General features: G+C 60.1%; 1 protein-coding gene across 5 annotated transcripts in view; it reads right to left on the minus strand.

Moving 5' to 3' along the window:
* SRCIN1 (SRC kinase signaling inhibitor 1) overlaps positions 1-14,443 on the minus strand; it is a 58,433-nt gene that overhangs the window by 9,989 nt on the left and 34,001 nt on the right. For all 5 annotated transcript variants that reach the window (XM_066566832.1, XM_066566833.1, XM_066566835.1 and 2 more), the window contains 10 exons: positions 6,202-6,394; positions 5,533-5,731; positions 5,095-5,188; positions 3,790-4,598; positions 3,120-3,212; positions 2,966-3,009; positions 2,118-2,296; positions 1,394-1,569; positions 794-924; positions 196-343 (listed from right to left, as the gene is read on the minus strand). In XM_066566832.1, the coding sequence (XP_066422929.1) occupies positions 196-343; positions 794-924; positions 1,394-1,569; positions 2,118-2,296; positions 2,966-3,009; positions 3,120-3,212; positions 3,790-4,598; positions 5,095-5,188; positions 5,533-5,731; positions 6,202-6,394 (2,066 nt within the window). The remainder of the gene's footprint in view (positions 1-195; positions 344-793; positions 925-1,393; positions 1,570-2,117; positions 2,297-2,965; positions 3,010-3,119; positions 3,213-3,789; positions 4,599-5,094; positions 5,189-5,532; positions 5,732-6,201; positions 6,395-14,443) is intronic.

The following is a 14,443-nucleotide window of genomic DNA, read 5'->3' on the forward strand; positions in this document are numbered from 1 at the left end:
TCCTTTTTTTTGGGGTCCTTTTTTTTGGGGTCCTTCAGCAGAAAAATGGTCATTTCGTGCACACCCCTCGGACCCGCTCCCGCCCTGAGAGTTTGGGATGCGCAGAGAGGAGGTGGCACAAAGGGCACAGAGGTGGCACAGTGGGGACAAAGGGACACCGAGGGGTGGCTGTGCCCTCGGGGGCTCGGCGCTCACCTGCGGATCTGGGCCAGGGTGTCGGTGACGGTCTTGCAGCGCTTGAGGAGCCCGTCCAGGCGGTTGGGCTCCTCCTTGAGGAACTTGACGGCCTCCACCTCCACCCGCAGCACCACCCGCATCTTGCTCTGCAGGCTGGGGAACTGGGCTGCCAGGGGACACTGCTGTCACCCCCGTGTCCCTCCCAGCGCCCAGCTGGCACCGCCAGGGCCGCCAGGACCCTGTGCTGTGGGCAGGGTGGATCCAGGGAAAGTCTGGATTGATGGATCCATGCCGATTTTAGGGTGGAGGTGTCCCCTCCATGGCTGTGGGCACAGGGTGTGGCACTGATGGGCACCTGGGAGGGCAGGGGACCCCCCTGGCAGGGGCAAACCCACAGATCCAGGGCAGGGAGCACCTGGAGAATCCCAGGGGAAAACACAAATCCATGAAAACCTGGAGAATCTCAGGTGCAAGCACCCAAATCCCGGGGGGCAAGGAAAACCTGGAATATCCCAGGTGCAAACACCAACCCAGGAGATCCTGGAGCATCCCCAGGCAGGGATGGTGCAGGCAAATGCCAGAAGGTTCTGTTTGCACCTCCCCAGCCCCTCCTCACCCTTCAGGTCCGTCAGGGTCTCCCCCAGCTGCTTGAGCACCACGGCCTTTTCCTCCAGCTCCTGCGCCGGGATCAGCCGGTGGTTGTGCGCCAGATCCTTCTGGATCTTCTCCACGGACTTTTCCAGGTCACTGGGAGGGCAGGGGGAGGGCAGGGGGTCACTGGGGGGGTCACTGCTGGCTCAGGAGGGTGGAGAGCCCTGAGGGTGGTAGCAGGAGAGGGGAGCACTGGGATGGGGACCCCTCCTCACTTGGGGATGTGGTCACCGGGCTGGGGACCCCTCCTCACTCAGGGGTGTGGTCACTGAGCTGGGACCCCTCCTCAGGCTGGGCTGGGGACCCCTCCTCATGTAGGGACGTGGTCACTGTGTGGGGCCCCCTCATCTGGGGACATGGTCACTGCCTGGGGACTCCCTGATTTGGGGACATGGTCACTGCATGGGGACCCCTCCTCACTCAGGGACATGGTCACTGCATGGGGACCCCCTGATTTGGGGACATGGTCACTGCATAGGGACCCCCCGATTTGGTGCCGTGCCCTGGGCAGTGCAGAGCTGCTCTGTGCCCCCTCTCTCTCCCAGGGCCCCCTGGCCAGGCTCACTTGAGCTGCTGGGTGATGAGCTCCTCCTCGTTGAGGTAGCGCAGCCGCTCCTCCTCCACCAAGCTGCGCTGGCGCTGCAGAGGGTCCTCGTGCTTGCGCATCGTGTCCGTCACCCTCACGCTCAGCTCCGTCTCCGTCCGCCGCAGCAGCGACTTCACCGTCTCCTGGTTCTGCAGCTGTGGGGAGGAGGAGGAGGAGGAGGAGGAGGAGGAGGAGGAGGAGGAGGGGTCAGGCTGGGAGAGGCCCCTCAAGATGGGAAACAGGTCCTGGTGAGGGAGCAGCCCTGAGATGGGCGAGGGGAGGGATCCCTGAGCCTGAATTTGGGAAAGATCCCTGGGCTGGGCATGGGGAGGGATCCCTGGGGTTGGATCCCTGGGATTGGAGTGGGGAAGGGTCCCTGGGGTTGGATTTGGAAAAGATGCCTGGGGTTGGATTCAGGAAGGATCCCTGGGCTTGGAATGGGAGGGTATTCCTGAGCTCAGATTTGGGAGGGATCCTCAAGCTTGGATTCAGGCAGGATCCCCGAGTTTGGATTCAGGCAAGATCCCCGAGTTTGGATTCAGGCAGGATCCCCGAGTTTGGATTCGGAGAGGATCCCCAAGCTCAGCTCCAGGACAGATCCCTGAGCCCCCCCACACCAACCCCAGTGCACAAAGGGGATTTCCCCATCCCAACCCAGTAAGAGCTGGCTCAGATTCGGGGTCCCCTCTGCCCAGGTGCCCACCTGCAGCTTCTTGAGCTGCTGCAGCTGGTTGCGGAGGTCGCTGGCGTTCTGCTGCAGGTCGTGCAGGTGCAGCTGCATGTGCAGGCGGGTAATGGCCGTGGGCTGCCCCGCCGGGGTGCTGGTGGCCGAGGGCGGTGGCGGCGCGGGCACTGGGGTGCCCATGCCACTGCGGCTGGTGGCTGGGGGGGAAAGCGGAGGCTGCTGAGGGGTTTTGGTGCCCGTTTCTTTTCTTTCCCCACCCGATCCTACAGCTCTGGTGGTCTCCAAAGTCCCCCATCCATGCTGAGTCCTCCCTGCCTCCTCTGAGGCCCCCCCAGAGCAGCATGGGGGGATCCCACTGCTTGCCAGTGATGCCTCAGGACTTTAGCTTTTATATTTTTCAAATCCTGTACTGCTTTAGGGAATAATTCTGAAACTCCATGGTCTGTCAGCTGCTGCTCTCCAGGCCTGTAACTCAAGGACACCTCACTACCTCAGGCCCCAAAAAATATTAAAAAAGGTGAATTGGGGGGGAAACAAACTGGAAGTAAATGTCTTCATTACCTGAATCTGTAATTGGAGGATTAACCCAAATTACATCAATTAATATCAATTAATTGATACATAAGTGGACAAACTTATAATTGTCTGAAAAACTCATGACCATCATCCATTTTGGGTGTAGCCCCTTAGGGAGGCTTCATCTGACCTTAATGTAGCTGGAGGCCCCTCATTAAGTAGATCCACCCGTATTCTCTTAATTCTGGTTTTAGGTAAGCCTGAGAAAGGCATCACCAGCACATGAGGGGGGGCTGCAGAGCCCACCCTGGGACACCCATGGGCGTCCTGCAGGGCCGGGGGGCACTCACACGCTGATGGGGGGGTCCCGCCGTTGGTGGCCTCTGTCTTCTCACTGAAACCAAAGAGAGGAGGGGGCTGAGTGTGGGCGGGGTTGGTGCCCCCTGGGAGGGGGACAAACCCCCAGGAGGGACAGAGCCCCCGGGGTCCCAGAGCTGCCCTCACCTGGGGGTCTCAGCCTCGGAGCCGCGGAGCAGCGCGCTCTGCACCAGCCCCGTCAGGCTGGCGATCTGCTTCTCCATGGCCTCCATCCGCTCCCTGCGCCGGCACAGGGACAGGGACGGGTCATGGGCTGCGTCTGCCACCGCGGCCACCCCCGGCCGCTCCTGGCCCCGCTCACAGCCCAGCCCTGCCAGCCCGGGAGCTGGGGACACGGCTGTCACCAGCTGCAGCTCCTCATTCCCTGTCTGTGCTCGCATCTAGCCCTCACCCGGCGCCCAATTCCCCACCCCAGCACTGCAGTGGCGACGGGGCAGCACCTTCCTCTGCTCCTCCTCCTCCTCCCAATCCACTCCTCCTCCCCCTCCGGTCCATGCAAAATCCCCTTTTAGCAAAGCTCAAACCCACCGGGGATCCCAAATCCAAAGGCAACAGAAAACCTGGAACATCCCAGGAACAAACACAAATCCAGGACAACCTGGAGCACCCCAGGTACAAACACAAATCCAGGATAACCTGGAGCACCCCAGGTACAAACACAACCTGGAGCACCCCTGGTACAAACACAACCTGGAGCACCCCAGGTACAAACACAAATCCAGGACAACCTGGAGCACCCCAGGTACAAACACAACCTGGAGCACCCCTGGTGCAAGCACACCACGCCTCCTCTCACCTGGTCTCCGTGTCCTTGGCCGGTCCGGGCGATCCGAAGCCCGAGAGTGGCCGCTCTGCGGGGCCGGGGAACAGCTCGGGGGGCCCGGACGAGCTGGGGTTGCGCGTTTTGCCCGCGGGGCCGTCCATGAAGACAGAGGAGCAGGAATCCTTGCGGAAGGACTGACGGACGGGCGAGGAGCGGCTGGGCGGGCCCGAGTAGGGGCTGTGCGGGCTCTGCCCGGGCTCCACCATCTTCTGCGGGGACGAGGGCGGCATGCGGAAGCCCAGCCCGGGGCCGTACGTGTCGCTGTAGATGGGCGCGTTGGGCTTGTACAAACTGTCCTCCAGCTCCGTCTGCAGCGCGGCCGCGGAGTAGGTGCTGAGTGACCGCACCGAGCCCCGCTTGTAGAGCCCCCCAGAGTAGCCAAAGGGGTCCCCCATGCCCGCCAGCGACTGCGTGGAGGTGATGCTGAGCCGGCCCTCGTGCACCATCCCGTAGGGATCCGCGTAGAGCCCCTCGTTCTTCACCAGCACCACGTTCTTGCCCGCCAGGTCCTCGTCGGGTTTGACATCGCGGCGCTCCAGGATGGCGCTGGGGCTGGGGGACACGCCCTGCGCCGGGGGCAGGCTGGACAGGCGCTCGCCGTGGTGCACGGGGCTGCCGGCGTAGGAGGGCGGGCGGCCGCCGCTGTAGGACATGCGGGAGCGCGACGGCGATGAGGACTGCAGCACGGGCGGCGGGGAGCCCGAGGCCAGGTGCGAGGCTGGGGAGATGTTGTTGAGCCGGCGGGTGGGAGAGGATTCCCGGGAGGTGTAGACCATGTCCCGCTGTGGGAATGGGGCGGGGGGATCAGCACTGAGTGAGCCCCACGCTGCTGGGCCCTCTGCCCCACCAAGGACTGGCGATTCTGTGATTCTGTGATTCTGTGATTCTATGATTCTGTGATTGTATGATTCTGTGATTCTGTGATTCTGTGATTCTGTGATTGTATGATTCTGTGATTCTGTGATTCTGTGATTCTGTGATTCTATGATTCTCTAATTCTGTGATTCTCTAATTCTGTGATTCCCAGCCAGCAGCAGGCTGATTTATCCTGATGATTTATCCTGATGATTTATCCTAATGAATTATCCCCAGGATTTAATTCCCTACAAACCATATTTACGACCCCGCTGTCAGGTCCCACCCAGCGCTGGCAGCAGGCAGGATGGATCCCAGCCACACACAGTTCCCAATTCCCAATCTCTGCCACTTTCTCTTCCTACTGCTCCCACTCCACCAGGCCCCGCCACCCCCCTGGGCTGTGCCCGTGTCCCCTCTCACCCTCAGGTCGCCGTTGGTGATGTGTGAGGCTGGGAACGAGGCGTAGAGCGGCTCTTTCCGGTAGATTTTAATGATGCTTCGGTCCTGGATATCTCTGGAAGCAGAGGCAGAGCCTGAACACCCGGGACAGACCCCACAAAACACCAGCACTGCACCCACCACCTCCTTTTTTCCTTCATCCCTGTCCTGGGTTGTAGGATATGAGTGTGTTCTATTATCTGTTAGAGGTGGGGCAGCTTGCCTGAGAACAATTTAATTTTAAAATTATAACAACCTGGAGGGAGGGGGTTTACATTTTCCATTTTAAGGGAAACTCCTGCCTTCCTTAGCGGACACCTGACTTTTCAAACCAGGACAGTCCCGCAGATTTCCCATCTTGTGACGGATTTAAAGGACTGGAAACCAGCCTCGGGTGGGATTTGATCCCTCCCTGCTCACCGGACATCCTCCAGCTCGTAGAAGACGTTCCGGGACTCGTCCTTGATGAGGATGGCAGTGTTGGGGGACTTGAGCATGCCCATGGTGAGCTTCTGGGGGAACATGTGCACGATGAGGGCGTGCAGGGTGTCCATGCTGCTGATCTCGTGCGTGATGTGCACCCGCCTGGTCTCGTCCCCAAACTGCAGGAACAGCACCCCTGGGAGCACAGGAGGCGCGCCGGAGTCAGCTCTGACCCTGCCCCTTCTCCATGGGGGTGACAGGGTCTGCCCAGCCAAAAGAAGGGGTTGGGGAGCTCTGGCCACCCCACAGTGCCCTGGTGAAGGTGGAAGGCTCTGGGGCATCCAAAAAAAGGGGTTGGGGAACTAATGGCCACCCAATCTCACCCTGCTGAAGGTGCAAGGCTTGGGAGCACCCACAAAAAGGATTTGGACACCCAACAGTGCCCTGGTGAAGGTGGAAGTGTCCAGGGCAACCAAAAAAAGGGGCTAGGGAATGTTTGGCCACCCAGCCTCGCCCTGGTGAGGGGATGTGTTCCCTGAGAGCTCTGGGGCACCCAAAAAAATGGGATGAGGAACTTCTGGCCAAGCGCAGCTTGGTCTGGAATTTTGGGCAGGTGGAGACCAACCCCACCCTCCACCAGGGAGGTTTTGGGGCCTCCAGGGGTACCTGGGGAGCGCAGCTTGGTCTGGCTGGCCGAGCGGGACAGGGGGAGGCTCTGCCGGAACCGGTTCATCCTGTTGAAGGCCAGCGGCAGCTCCGCCTCCGACATGGTCTCCAGGGACTCGGCCGAGGCGAAGGAGAGCTTGGCTTGGTCGGCCAGGCCAGGCTGGGAGCCCTGGGAGTGCCGGGAGCTCCTGGTCTGCAATGGGACGGGGAACAGGGACAGGTCAGGGGGTGCAGGGATGGGCGACCCAGCAGCCCTGGGTGAGGCTGGTCCCGCTTCTCCTCAGGAATGTGGCCGGGATGGAGAGGCTGGTGAGGGGGGTGGGAGCGTGGAATGCCTGGGATGGGAGGGAGACACAAAGGTTGGTGAGTGCAACCCCTGGGACACCCCCAAAAATCCCTCCCTGTGCCTGAGGGTGGGGCTGGGCCGCATCCAGGGGGCTCCATCCCAAACCCAGGGAGTTCCATCCCAAACCCAGGGGGCCCCATCCCAAACCCAGGGGGCTCCATCCCAAACCCAGGGGGCTCCATCCCACATCTAAGGATCCCCCATCCTTCATTCAGGGATGCCCCATCCTTGTCCATGGATGCTCCATCCTCATCCAGGGATGCTCCATCCCATATCCAGGGATCTCCCATCCCACATCCAAGGTAACTCCATCCTCATCCAGGGATGTTCCACGCCACGTTCCCGCCCCAGCTCAGGCTCTGACGTGCTTCACCCCCCACTCCATGCCTGCTCCACCTCCTGCTCCCAGCACAGACCCCATTCCCAATCCCACCCTGCTCCAGGATAAACCTTCCCAGCTCCATCCCGGTGCCTTGGGCTCCCACACTGGCAAACCCCTGGAATTTAACCCTGCAGGAAGGAGCCAAGGCTGCCAGAGCCGAGCACTGGAATGACCTTGGCTGCTCCCGGAGGTTACACATCCATTACTCCACTCCCGGGAATCCTAAACGCCCGGATCCTTCTGGAAGCAAAGCACTGGGAAGGTTTATGGCTCTGGGAGCCGGGAGGATTTCATTTTCCAGGATCCCCTTTTCACAGGAGCCTGCTGCCAGAAAGTTTGCACCACAGACATGGAAAATGTGGATTTTCCAATATCCCAAATATCCCCAAATATCCCCAATATCTCCAAATATCCACAAATATCCACAAATATCCACAATATCCAAAAATATCCCCAAATATCCCCAAATTTGTGGCCATTCCCTGAACTGCTGCCTGTTAATAACCCCAAAAACCCAAGCCTGGATTTTCCAGGCACTTGTTGAAGGTTGGCAAACCCAACAGAGGGAACAAACAGCTCCCAGGGTGTGGAAAAGGCGGCGCTGTGGAAAGGGACAACAGCTCTATTTTAAGACAGGGGAAAAAAAGGAAAAAAAAGAAAGAAATCAATATGAAATGATAACAGCCATCATCGCCATTTAAATGAGACATTAATTGGAAGATTTAATTAATCCTGTGAGGCGGGGTTTGAGAGGACTTGAAATGTTCTCGCTGTAGTTAATTGCTGGAAAATTGACTGCTGGGCTGGGTTGTTGCTGTTGGAGCACAAAGAGCCCTGGCAGAGCCTCACATCAGGAAGGGATGCAGGGATGGAGGGAAACTTTCCTTGCTCCCATCCCTGGGGCCGTGGGACACAGCTCCGACCCCTCGTGGGGGTGGTTTTGGGGTGGAAAAGGTGGATTTTGGTGCTCCCCGCCCTCAAGGCTGTGGTTTTTGGGTACCCTGCTCCGGGTTTGGGGCGATGCTCACCCAGATCCCAGCCCGGGATGGATCCTTAGGGAAGCACAGGGATGGGGCCGGCAGCTCCTGGAGGGGATGTGAGCCAGGGCTGCAGCTCTGCCTGGCTCTGCCTTCCTGGATCCTTCCCCTGCCTTGTTCCTGTTCTCTGGGATCTCGCCCTGCCCCAAATCCATCCCTGCATCCGTGCCTGCATCCATCCATCCATCCCTGCATCCCTGCATCCATCCATCATCCATCCATCATCCATCCATCCATCCATCCATCCATCCATCCATCCATCCATCCATCCATCCATCATCCATCCATCCCTGCATCCATCCCTGCATCCATCCATCCATCCATCCATCCATCCATCCATCCCTGCATCCATCCCTGCATCCATCCCTGCACCCATCCATCCATCCATCCCTGCATCCATCCCTGCATCCATCCCTGCATCCATCCATCCATCCATCCATCCATCCATCCATCCATCCATCCATCCATCCATCCATCCATCCATCCATCCATCCATCCCTGCATCCATCCCTGCACCCATCCATCCATCCATCCCTCCATCCATCCATCCATCCATCCCTCCATCCATCCATCCATCCATCCATCATCCATCCATCCATCCATCCATCCATCCATCCATCCATCATCCATCCATCATCCATCCATCCATCCATCCATCCATCCATCCATCCATCCATCCATCCATCCATCCATCCATCATCCATCCATCCATCCCTGCATCCATCCATCCATCCATCCCTGCATCCATCCATCCATCCCTGCATCCATCCCTGCATCCATCCATCATCCATCCATCCATCCATCCATCATCCATCCATCCATCCATCCCTGCATCCATCCCTTCCACACCCCACCCCAAATCCCCCCCATTTCCACCCCTCATGGGTGACAGGGACACCTTCCCTGCCCCAGGTGAGCCCAACACCCCCTGTCCCTGTCCTGTTCCCATTCTCTGGGATCTCGCCCTGCCCCAAATCCGTCCCTGCATCCATCCCTGAATCCCTTTTACTCCCCACCACAAATCCCCCCCATCCCCACCCCCGGGGGTGACAGGGGCACCTTCCCTGCCCCAGGTGAGCCCAGCCCCCTCCTGGCCCTGCAGCCGCCCTCGGGCTCCGAAGCTCCCGCTGTGGATAATTTATGGAATCAGTCAAACCACAAAAAACCCCGACCAAGCCAGGCGAGATGAGCGTTAATGGGTTTTCAGCCCGGGAGGGACCGTTCTGCCCTGATGCTCTGCGCAATGTGCTGTCCCCAACCCCCGAAACTGTCACCGGCACCAGGGCAGAGCCACCCCAGCCTCCCTTCCCTAAACTCAGGGCAGCCCTTGGGGCTCGGGATCCTCCCAGATGGGCAAAAACCCCCCCAGATGAGCACAGGACCCCCCGCCCCAGGGGGGACCTGGCCATGGTGACCCCAAGAGTGGCACCTCGGTGCAGCTTTGCCCATCCCTCTGGAATTGCAGGTGTTCTGAGCGCTCCTGACCCTGCCCTCAGGGTGCCAGGAGTGCCAGTTTGGATGTCCCCTGCCACCCCTGCCCCACCAGGGCATGCAGGGGCCATCTCCCTGCTGGGAAAGGCTCAGGATAAACTCCAAACCCCATCCTAAAAAACCCCAGCGTGGCCATAAAAACCTCGTGCCCCCCCATTTTTCCGTCCTGCCCCCCAGGTGACCCTTTCATCCACACCCAGACCCCTCCCCGGGGGCTTCTGCAGCCCCAAATTCCCCTTGGGCACCGAGAAAATTCCCTGCGGGACCCGAGGTGGTGGCAGGGAAGGGAGGGAGGGGACATCGCCGCCCTGCGCCTGTCCCCAGCTGGGAAATGACCCATTTCCTGCCGAGCCAGCCCCAGAGCGGCAATCCCGGAGCTGGGTCCTGGAATTCCCGGCTGGTGCCCGTGGGGATCCCAGCGGGGAACGCTCGGGACGGGAGCGAGGGAGAGCAGCCACAACAAAAGCCGCTCAAGGCCACGGGGAGGCCGCGCCGGGAAAAATCTGGAATTGCGAGGCAGAGGGGGCTGGGCAAAGGCCATCGAGCTCGGGATGCCCACAGCGTCCCCCCGGGATTAAACCTGCTCGGATGAAGCCCCCTGGGAGCCTCCCGAGCCGAGGGAATCCCGCTGGAGCAAAGCTTGGACCCCCGGCAGTGCCCCCGTGGTGAGGGTCCTGGGGAAAACCCGACCCCAAAAATCCCCAATTCCAGCAGGGCCAGGAGCACCCCCAGAGCCTCTGGAGGAGGAATTGGGAAAAATCCCCAATTCCAGCAGGGCCAGGAGCACCCCCAGAGCCTCTGGAAGAGGAACTGGGGAAAATCCCCAATTCCAGCAGGGCCAGGAGCACCCCCAGAGCCTCTGGAGGAGGAATTGGGAAAAATCCCCAATTCCAGCAGGGCCAGGAGCACCCCCAGAGCCTCTGGAGGAGGAATTGGGAAAAATCCCCAATTCCAGCAGGGCCAGGAACGTCCCCATCCCCTCCCCCGTCCCCGGGAGTTTTATATAAAAACGATGGGATGGGGAATGGAGGGAGTTTTTTTAATGTCGAATTTATTTTTTCCTTTTGTCTCCCCAGAGCTAAAAAAAGCCACAATTAAGGGATTCTTTGAGCTCCTAAAAAGCCCCGACCATCCCCTGCGGAAGCAGCTCCATTATCTCTGCCTGGAGATAAGGATGCTCCTCATTCCTGCCTCATCCTCATCCTCATCCTCCACACCCCTCTCCCACATTCCCCGGCCCAGCTGGGAGGGCGGAATGCTCGGAGAGGAGCAGGGAAGGATCAAAGGACCCGGCAGATTTTTGGGAATCCGTGAAAGGAGCGGGGTCACCCCTCTGGATGGGGAAAAGCGGTGGAGCCGCTTGGATGGAGAGGGGGAGAGGGGTCAGGAGAGGGACAGAGGTGACAGGAGCAGCCCTGGACCTCCCACAGGTCACTTCAAAGCAGACAGGAGGGAAAAAAAACAAGGGAAAAATGCGTGGGGAAGGAATCCTGCCCCGGGATGGAGCAGCTGCTCCCAACAGCACCCGGAGCCACCCCACAGCTGCAGATTTCCACCCTGCGGCCCCGCCAGGGGCCTCGGGAGGGGACACGGGGTCTGTCCCAGCCCCACAGGCTCCCAGGGCCCTGCCCGAGCCCTCCCGAGCGGAAAACGGGTCCTGCCCGACCCCCCGTCCATTCCACACCTGAGGGGCTTCCAGGCCATGACAGGTGACAGGAACGGCAGGAGGAGAAGCGGCTCCGTCCCCCTCTGACCGCCCCGGGACACTCAGAGCTCCAATTCCCACCCCCACCCCGAGCTCCGCACCCCCTCGCACCCCAAAACCGCCGAGACCAGCCCGAGACCAGCCCCAAAAGCCCCGAGACCAGCCCCAAAACAGACCTGGGATGGACAAACCCTCGCTGTGCCAGTGCCGCCGGCGGCGCCTGGCCCCGAGCTCAGCCTCCCCTCCCCTCCCGTCACCGGGAGGAGCCTCCCGGGCTGGGCTGGGCAGCTCCGGGGCGGGGGCCGCGCCCTCCAGGAGCCCCCAGAGCCCCCAGAATCGCGCCCCATGGGCACCGAGGGTGCTCCGGAGCGCGGCCGGGCATGGCCCTGGCGGGGCCTGGCGGGGCCTGGCGGGTTCTGGCGGGTCCTGGCAGCTCCTGGCAGCTCTTGCCCTCCGCTGCCCGTCTGCAGCTCCTCCGCAGGATGGGGATAAAGGCGAGGGAGCCCTGAAATCCCTGGAAAACAGCTGGCACGGCTGGCACCGCCCCGGGCACGGTTATTTACCGAGGCTCCGGCCCCGGGCTGGACACGCATCGGGATTAATCCCTGCTGATCCCCCTCTCATCGCTTAATCCCGGGGTCCCGCCCAGACTCCATCTGGTGCTGAGCCCTGGGATGGGTCCGTGGGGTGGGATGGGATCCATGGGGCGGGGTCCATGGGGTGGGGTCCACGGGATGGGCATTCCCAATTGGAATAGAACATCCCTGAGCAGAAACCAGCGTCCCTGATGAGAAACCATAATTCCCAATTCAAATAGAGCATTCTTGACCAGAACCCAGCATTCCCAACATTGCTGACCCAGGATCCCTGACAAGAATTCCCAACTGGAATAGAACATTCCTGACCAGAACCCAGCTTTCCCAACTGGGATGCAGTGTCCTCAAACAGACACTGGCATCCCTGAACAGAAACCAGCATTCCCAGCTGGAATAGAACATCCCTGACCGGAAACCAGCATCCCTGATGAGAAACTGTAATTCCCAATTCGAATACACCAGCCCTGAGCAGAACCCAGCATTCCCAAGGGGAATTCAGCATCCCGAGCCTGGCTGCTCTGCCCCAGGTCCCGGCTCTGGTGCCGCCCCGCTCGGACACCTGATCCCGGCCGGCGAAACCCAACCCCTCTGCTCCGCCCTTTCCCTCAGCTGCACCAGCCAGGAGCGATGGATTCCACTCGGGAAGGAATTCCAACATCCCAGCTCCTGCCGCTGGAGGCGAGGAGCCGGGGGATACCCATCTGGGAAGAAAAATGGGGAAAACTGGAGGGAATTTGGGGCAGAAGTGGAGGAAATGAGAGGCCCGGGGTGGTCTGAGAGGCACCCAAAGGGTTTTTCCAGGAGTGTCCCCCATCGAAGGGGTTGTGGCCTTTCCAACGCCGCCCTCCCAGCCCTCTCCCCTCTCCCCCCGCCCCCAAATTAAAATCGTTGCCGCTGCCGGCAGCAATAACTCATCCCACGTCTAATGCTGAACATTTTGTCAGGATTATCCCGATTAAGGCAGAATTAATCCCGATCTCAATGTTAACAGGATTAGCGTTCAAATCGGATTAGGGTTTTTAAACCGGACCCCTTGACTGAAGGAAGGGGCCGCCCCTCCGGAGTGAGCGGGACTCCCCGCCTTGGGATGGGCTCCGGGATGGGCCATTCCCAACCCCTGATCCCGATCCCAGAAACTCCCGACACTCTGCAGGTGACAGCACCTGGATGTCCCTGAGGTAAAGGCACCTCTCTGTCCCTGGAGACGGAGAGGGGAAAAGGAAAAGGGGAAAAGGGAAAAGGGAAAAGGGAAAAGGGAAAAGGGAAAAGGGAAAAGGGGAAAGGAAGGAAAAAGGGGGACTTCTCATCCCCTCTCCCCGATTTTCCTGCTGGCAGCAGAAGCTCCGCGTGCTGATGAATATTTAAAAGCCTGGATCCTCTGCAGCCTCATGAATATTGACGCTGCTGCTCGCCCCACACCTTCCCCAACCCTGTCCATTCCCGCCGTGCCTCAGTTTCCCCGTTCCTGCGCTGAGGATGCCTCTTCCATTCCCAGCACCCGGATGGGGTGGGCGCCATCCCCGCCAGGGGCAGGGGGGTGGGATCAGGTGGGATCAGGAGACCTTTAATCGCTTTTCCCACATAACCCATCCATAAATATCGACAGCCCCGCGATCGATGGACAACAACGAGCATCATCTCCCGGCCATGCCGCAAAACCAGCGAGGACCCCAAAAACCACAGCGAGGCGGTTGGAGCAGCCTCTCCCCACTGTTTACCCACCCTAAATCCCCCTTCCCACCGGGATCAACCCCCGGGATCAACGCGCCCGCGGCCCTCGGCGGGGCCGGCGGGAGGCGGCAGCGGGAGCAGCGGGATTACAGCAGCCCAGGGCTCGCCGCCTCCTATTTGCTCATCTCCTGCGAGTAAACTCTCATCTCCTGCTCTCACTGCGGCTGGCCGAGCGCCGCCGAGGGGGAAATGGCTTCCCGCGAGGAGACGCGGGGCTCCCGGGCAGCCGCAGCCGCGGGCCCGAGGCCGGAGCGGGAGCGCGGTGCGGATGAAGCTGCTCCTGACGCTCGTTTTTAAGACAAGCGCGTCCTTTGTGCGTCCCCCGCCGGTTTTGCCCTTCTGGATCTTTTACTCGGCTGCCTTTGATGTTCCTTTAAAGTCCCGGCTCCAAAGGAGCTCTGCCGAGCCTTTGGATCTCCTCGTTCCTCCGGGAATCCAAATTCCACCCCACCCCTCGCATCAGCGCGGCGGGAGCCCCCGGCCCTCTCCACTGAACTTCCCCGCGGGATTTTCCCCCCTTGGATGTGACCCTGGATGTCCCAAAAACACCGCGAGCCTTTGGGATGGCCCCGGCCGGGATTTTCGGGCAGGGAGGGCAGGAATGAGGGGATGGAAAAGTGCGGGGAGGATTGGGATGTATTGGAGACAGACCGGGATGTCCTAGAGACAGACCGGGGTGTCCTGGAGGATCGGGAATCTGCCTGGAGCCTGGGCTGGCAGCAGCGTGACGATGGAACAGAGGTGACAGTGGCACGGGGGTGGCAGATCGATGCCATGCCCCGGGGGAAGGGCACAAAAAATCGGGAAAATATTTTAAAGCTGAGGATTTTTTGCCTTCCCTCCCCTCAAAGCGCCAGGAAGGTCCTAAAGTTCAGCCCTGTTTTATTTCTTAGTCGCAAAAAAATCGGAAGAAAAGATGAAAAATCCGAGAAAAAGATAAAAAAGTGAGGATTT

Source organism: Molothrus aeneus, chromosome 28, assembly GCF_037042795.1.
Source record: "Molothrus aeneus isolate 106 chromosome 28, BPBGC_Maene_1.0, whole genome shotgun sequence".
In the NCBI taxonomy this organism is placed as follows: domain Eukaryota; kingdom Metazoa; phylum Chordata; class Aves; order Passeriformes; family Icteridae; genus Molothrus; species Molothrus aeneus.